The following is a 7,516-nucleotide window of genomic DNA, read 5'->3' as shown; positions in this document are numbered from 1 at the left end:
AACTAAGTAGCGCAGAGCCGAACCAATCACAGCCGCAGCGTCACGTCGCGTGACTTGTTACGTACAGCACAAGTGCCAAGCCGCACGTGTGTTTGTTTGGGAAGCAGCCAGCGGGTAATGGAGGAAATGAGTGTGCCGACTAGAAAAATCAACCGAGCGTGACCGAAGAGAAAACCGATGATGGTTCCAATGCCGGAGAGATTGTCGAACGGAAGAGCCATAGAAGTTCCGTAGTGTGAAGGTATTTCGGCTATTTCAAGTCTGACAAAAAATAGAGTAGTGTGCACTGTAAATTGTGCCGAAAGCAAGTCTGGAAATACAATAAACTGGTGCATGCGTCACACTGTGCGCCACGTTATTGTTTCGGTGAAATGAATTTCTACAATACTGTTAATTCTACTCTCTGCAGTGTTTAAATGCTTACATATACACACAGTTACTGTCCCTCCACACATACGACTCGGTTCTGCTTCTATGCCCCAGCTTTGTTTACTTTTTCCCACCGAGGCTTCTAGACTTCTGATTGGCCAACATTTCTGCACGGTTAGGAATCTAGCGCCACCTGCTGCTTTGGCATGTTCATAGCAGCGTTTTCCTTCATTTCTGCCTTTATGTGTGGACGGGATTATTTTTTAAAACGAAAACGGAAAATCTCAGTTTTCAAAAATACCCGTGTACGTGTGGACGTAGCCTCAGTCTCTGACTGGAAGCGCTAATTCGTCATTCGGCTTTTGTCAGACTAAAGTAACTGTTAAAACTGTTTGAAAAGCTCAGCTATACAACAAGGACAGATTGAGAATTTCCTTTTAGTTCTCAGTTTATTTGATATTGACAAAAGTTAGTTTTGTCTGTTCTTCTGTAAAACAAACTAAGATTTATTTTTAGAATTAATATTTTGTTTCTAAGTGGAATTGACAATTTAGTCTGTTTTGTTTGTTCTATTTTGAAACTTAAACGCTTTAGCGGCTGCCTTTTGTGTAGTTTGCAATATTTGCCTTTATTTATCTGAAAAAGTCTCATGTTCCTTAAGTACATCTGCCCTGTTGAACTTATTATGGGAAATAAATATTTAAATAAAAACAAGCTGCTGATTATTTCACATTTTACTTGTGAGCAACGGCACATTTAAATCTTACAAATATACTTATTTGGCTTATATCGTGATAGATATCGTTATCGCCTGAAATGAAAAAAACATATCGTGATATGAAAAAATCTCATTTCGCCCAGCTCTAATATATATATATATATATATATATATATATATATATATATATATATATATATATATATATATATATATATATATACTTTTTTTTTCTTCCTCAGTTCAGCAATCTGTATATAACGATCTGGTTCTGTTGATACAGAAAGAGAAAAATCTTTCCTTGGGTCAACTAAGGAGCAAGGCAAGGGCTAAAATTTACCAGTTTTATACACTGCCACAAAGAAGAGGGCAGGGTGTATAATCATGTGTAAGCTACCAGAAAAAAACTCAGCTAACTTATTTATTATAAATGTTATAATCATTCCACTGGTGTCATTTAAATTGCAATGTAAAAAAATTAAATTAGTCTCATTTGAATGCCGTGCTTTGTATCTGTTCACCTCCTTGTTTGTTGTGTGGTCCCCACACTTGTAACCTACTTCTTTAGAGTGAGATGAGCTTCGAACAGGACTGCCTGATGAAAGGAGGCTGTCTGGGTCAAATGCACAATGGCATACACTACAAAGAGGTCCGACAGTTTCAGTCCAGATTATTCCTCTGAATGATGGACTGACGTGTGCTGTGGATCAGGTTCACATTATATATATATATATATATATATATATATATATATATATATATATATATATATGTATATGTATGTATATATATATATATATATATATATATATATATATATACCATTAAGTTGTATTTGAACCCAAGGTACCCAAGGTACAAAATTGTATAACTTGGATGTTATAATGTTTTTTTGTTTGCACACAGCTGCATATTTGTTAAATGTTGACAATTTGTTGAAGATTACAACTGTTACCTTTAAAAAAACTGCATTCATGTATTGTCTGGACATGATTATTTCAGAATATATATGATAATTGCATTATTTCAAAGGTTTTTCTTTTGACGTTTTAATAATCTAGAGAGCTAGAACGTTAGTCACATATTAATTTTGTTCGAGTCTGTCGAATAGAAATTGTTTTGACATATAAATTTAGTAATATAGGCTTGGTTAAAATTGACTTTAATAGATTTAAATTTAAAAGATTCTGAAAACTGTCGTTTATTCTGTTTGTAATAAATAATAATGCGCCAAGTATAAAATGGATCAATAAATGTATACTATATATACACATCTTTTTCTCATTTCTTAAAAAAAATGAAATTTACATGTTTTACTAACAAAACACATTTTAACACATCTTTGTGTCAAAATAACACATCTGTGTGTTGACTTACTTTAACAGAAGATGTGTTAAAGGAGCAGACACATTATTTTGTGTTAAAATTGACACATCATGTGTTGTCCCTGAGCAGATACAGCACATGTGTTAAAATCTAACACATGATGTGTCAGTTTTAACACATCACTGCTAAGCGTGTATTTGCCAGTGACAGTCAAGAGATAACTTCAGGTATTGTATTGTAAACATTGCACCTTTTGAAGGTAGCAAACAAACGTTGATGTTGATCTACCATGTAGACATCCCAGTCTCAGAAAACATTTGTACTAAACCTTCATCAGATGGGTGGTATTGACAAATTTGACCAAACTGATAAAAGACCGAACCTAAAGGCTTTTTTGTATTTATTATTTTAGCCAAAACAAACACTTTCTTCAGTATTTCTTTCTTTAACTGTTTACACAGAAAGGTTGGGAACCATGTACTGCAATAGGGCATTGTGTGTGCTGACTCCAGGGAAAAAAATTGGTGATCATTGTACAACTGATACATCTGAGGTATGAAGGAAAACCAGGCGAAGTGTGACAAAGAAATACAGAATGTAATTACTTGTACAGCTGCTGTTATTGTGTATATATATATTTATTTTATACACAATAGTTATTTTTTATTTTATTTTCAACTTTAATTTATATATTTTAAAATAACTATCTTTATCCTTATCAAAAAGGTGAAATTTAGTCATACTAAGTGCATGAAGAGGTTCAGACAGTCCTGAGGATGAAACCACAAGCACAATGAATTTGTGAAATCAGTTTATTTATTTGACACTTGATCAGCTCTTTAATACATTCGAACTTACAATGAGATTTAGCTTTTTTGTGAAAAACAGACTGCTACTGTCAGCTTTTGTTGTTCTGATAACAAACATTCAATCTCGGATAGCAGAAAAAAAGAACAAACAGCTGTGCTGAAAATGTGTAACCTCTCATAGCCAAGAATCCCCATTGATCTTATTACACATTAAAGTTGAAGTATAGAACCGGCAACGGCACAAAAACGAAGACAGCGGTGATGTACGTTCTGTCAGATCAAATGACTGTGCATTTGTTATCTATACAACACTGATTGTCACTAAAACTGAAGCTGTGGTGACTTGGAGCAACCACCTTGCAAAGTTGCAAATGACTGAACAGAGAAGAGAATGAGAGGGGGGGAAAGAGGAGGAACAAAGTGACCACCATCTCTTATTGGCAGCAAACTCAGGTCTTAAGGCAAACGCTTTCGGTTAACAGTCAGCAAACTCATATAAGCCAACCTGGCACAACCCCTTCAAGATTTAACACTCTTGAAACTTTCTTCTCCTCCAAATCAAACTGTCATCTGCTTCTGTCCAATGAAACTGCATCAAACATTATCTACAGAAGAAAATCACAGATCACTTTCCAGATGCACAAAAGAAGAATTACTAAGTTACAAACTGCATATAGATGAATTTTAATGAGAGAAAACAGAGAAAAATTGAATCCATACCAAGTGTAGATATTAACATTAAAGATTAATGAAATCGCTACATCAGACTAATGAAAACCCAGAGAAGAAATTATTTTGTGCTTTGAGATTTCTTTCTAATAAACATATTGTACGGTTGCTGGGTAAAAGCAAAGTGCAACTACTTGAAAGCGTTTTGGAGAACATTAATACGATACATTAACAGTACAATATATGGCATTATCCATGTAACAACGTGAGCAGATTACAGATTTTGAGGCAAAATTCTGTAAATCTGAGGAGGACATATTCGGCAACAACATATTCCAGCTGTTTAGATCATTGAATGAGTTAGGCCTAAAATCTGCTGTTGTATCTGAAATGATTTGCCAGATAAATCAGATGAAGGAGTGGGCTTTAGATTAGGAGATAAAGCTAAACAAGCACATATTTACATTATTTGACTGCCTACTACATCCAAGCACATTAAGATAAATCAATGAATAGTCGACTGAATTAACCGGCAACGGCACAAAAACATATTTGGAGGTAGTTCACTAGGACATATTAACTCTACAGTTTGGCTGTAACAACTGTGAATATACTGTGGTTGAAAACAAAGTTTACATTTCTGCATCTGTGTTTTTTTGCAGTAATAATTTCCTCCTCCAGACATGGAATATAGTTTAGTCTAAGACAAAACAAGGAACAAGTGCTGCTCAGGACTACAGACACATAGTGTATGAACGATATGAGTATCACTTATCCATGCTCTGTTTTTTCTAAATTCATGCTAGTATGTATAAACACAAGATGGCACAGTAGTAACATACGCGGGATCCTCATATTATTTAGAGGCTATAATTCAAGCCTGATCTAATCCACTTAGCTTCGAGCTACATCAAGCTGATTCAAGGATTTAAAGGTTCATTAGAAACAATTCTCTTATTTACCTTTTTCCCATTGAAGCAGTGAAGTGATAAACCTGAAATCTAAAGAAAGAATTCCAAAGCAACGTTATTAAAAAAGAGAAAGATAGCATCATAAACAGTGGATACTTTACTCACGTTTCACATGTTTACTGGTTTACATCACAGTAGGAATACGACCAAAGTGTTTTGGCACAGAGCCTTCATTAGAGCCCAACTCTTATTTCTCTCAGTTTGAAAACTAATTTTGAAAAATGAAGCTATTTTTCACTCTGAGTAAAACCTGTAGGGTCAAAAGCTTGTTTCCACTACTACGAGAGAATTAAAAAGTGTCATCCGTAGGTCAAAAATCTGTCTTATTATCTCAAAATTCAAGTTAGGTATCTCAAAATTTTAACTTACTGACTCAAACTTATGAAAAAGTTAAAATGAAACCTTCAGAAAAAGCTGGAAAAAAGTCCCCAAAATGAACAAAATGTTCTTTGATTCTGAGGAAAACTGCTCCCTTTATTTAAAATGATTGAATATTCAGGCGTGTCGCTCATTTATCTGCTACTGGAGACAAAAATCAGACAAGGCCATCATACATTAAATTTCTGTACATATACATCTTTTCTTATCTGTCTGAAAACTCTTTAGCGCATACACGATATGGTGCTTGATGTGTAACTGCGCCGCATGTACAGATAATAAAGGAGAAAAGGATGTGGGGGAGGGGCGGAGGAAGTCATTCTTCCACATTAGTTTCAAATTAGGGAAGTCTGATTGAATCAAATTCCCCCCAAAAAGGACGTTTCAGTCAACCAAGTGCTTTGGTTGTTTACTTCTTATCTTTATTATACATCAAACATCAAATGATATATAAAAGTTAAAAGGTCAATCAAATGTTCTCTAAGTTTACATTAAGGCTGGTTGGTATGACTCCAATTAGAGTCATTTTTATTTTTAGTATTCCCTCTTTTGGCAATTCTTAATGGTATGTAACACATCTTGTGTCCACATCTCAAAGGCAAGTATAACAGAAACCTCCGAATTCTTTTAAAAAAACTACAGACAGTGATATTGTCGGTCACTGTCTATTTTCTAGGCTGCATATAAGGTTAAAGTGCCTAACAGAGCGCTGTCACGGGTAATCAGAATAGGTTACAAGGTTTAATGGGAGACAGGTTTTCTAAAGCCAGACTTCTAAACTTTGTGTCTGTAAGTCTTTAATTGCTTTTCTATATACAATGTGCTTATTAATGTAGCATGTAAGTTTATCGCCTTTATAACATTCTTAGCAGCTAGGAAAAAATCTACCTCAACATCGATTAAGTTGGTATTTTACATTTTCCACATGGCGACGGCAGGTGTTTGTCTTTTCCCGTTGAACATAATGGTTCCATTATGGCACCCCTGAAAACCCTGAAATTACATGTAGTAGCAGTGTGAAGTGTGTCTTCCTGTCCTTCTCAGCAGAGGGCAGTGTTGAGCCACCAGGAACAGCTCACTGGAGTAGAGGTTGCTTTCATGGCGCCATGAAATATTCGTCCTCATTTTCAGCTTTCTACTCTCTGATCCACGAGTTATAATGGCAAAACTTAATTTCACATCTTCTCACATCCTTTGAACACACTCTCCAGGGTGAGTTTTCTGACTCCAAGCTCTTCCGTGGTGTCTGTTTTGGTTCTGTGTGTCAGTGTGTGAGTGCGCACACCACGAAACCAAAGGAAAAAAATCCAAAACAACCTAGTTTCTCCAAATATTGACTCGTTTGCTTGACTACAATAGCCTCATTTTTAAGCACACACACAGTTTCTTGGTTATCCACCTTGTTCAAACAATGCTGGAACAGAGCTAGTGAGACGTGGTTTCAAGTCTTCAGTGTTTCGCTCTCGATGGGGTTTTGAGGTTAAGTACTACTTCAGTCCCCACATTTTTTCCTGCATTACTCTTCTGAGAGGTTTCCTCTTGGAGCTCTCTTTAATGCTTACACCTCCTCCATCACTTCCATGACAATCGTCCGCGGACCGGTCAGGATCAGGTTGCTGACGGTTCGGTAGTCGTGACAGAGGACGTTCAATCCGTTCACCGCCACCACGAACTGACACACCTGGAGAAAGTTGACAGAAACAGGAGACATGCTTGATCACCTTTAATGCCACTCATAGAGAAAAAAGAAAAGAGGCAGATAGCGATATATTTAATTATAGCTGCAAAAAACTCCCCAGATATTTACAATACAGCCTGTAAATAAGGGCACAACTATTTGATTTGAAATTACGAATTAATTATATTTACCTACAAATACATAACGGTAGACACACATAAATAAGGAGTTAACAAGTCAGGTTTTTACAGGAAACAATTATACCATACGTAAGTAATGTGTGAGTAATTTTGATGAGCAATTTTGAGTATTGATGTGCTATTATTCAACTGTATTTTTATTTTATCAACATAAATGTGATGAGGACTATTCTCTCTTACCAACTTACAAGAATAAAAAGATCCCATCAAAATTTGCAGCCCTATGTGATCTGATAATGGAGAAATTCATTGTCCTACTTCATAATACAACCCACACGCTGAAAAGTGCAGTGTACTTACAATGAAAGTTACTCATACATTACCTACAATTACTCACAGTATAGTTATTTCTTTGTTTCTTATAAAAACCTGACTTGTTATATAATACAGGTGTATTT

General features: G+C 35.4%; 1 protein-coding gene across 1 annotated transcript in view; it reads right to left on the bottom strand.

Annotated features, from left to right (window-relative positions):
- Positions 1–3,207: 3,207 nt before the first annotated feature.
- The window catches only part of deptor (DEP domain containing MTOR-interacting protein), a 35,297-nt gene continuing 30,988 nt past the window's right edge, over positions 3,208–7,516 (bottom strand). Inside the window, exon 10 of the mRNA XM_082552271.1 lies at positions 3,208–6,921. Coding sequence (XP_082408397.1) covers positions 6,799–6,921 — 123 coding nt within the window. The 3' untranslated portion in view covers positions 3,208–6,798. The remainder of the gene's footprint in view (positions 6,922–7,516) is intronic.

This window comes from Aulonocara stuartgranti, assembly GCF_965226115.1.
Source record: "Aulonocara stuartgranti genome assembly, chromosome: 11".
NCBI classification, from domain to species: Eukaryota; Metazoa; Chordata; class Actinopteri; order Cichliformes; family Cichlidae; genus Aulonocara; species Aulonocara stuartgranti.
This window is presented reverse-complemented; position numbering and strand designations above follow the sequence as displayed.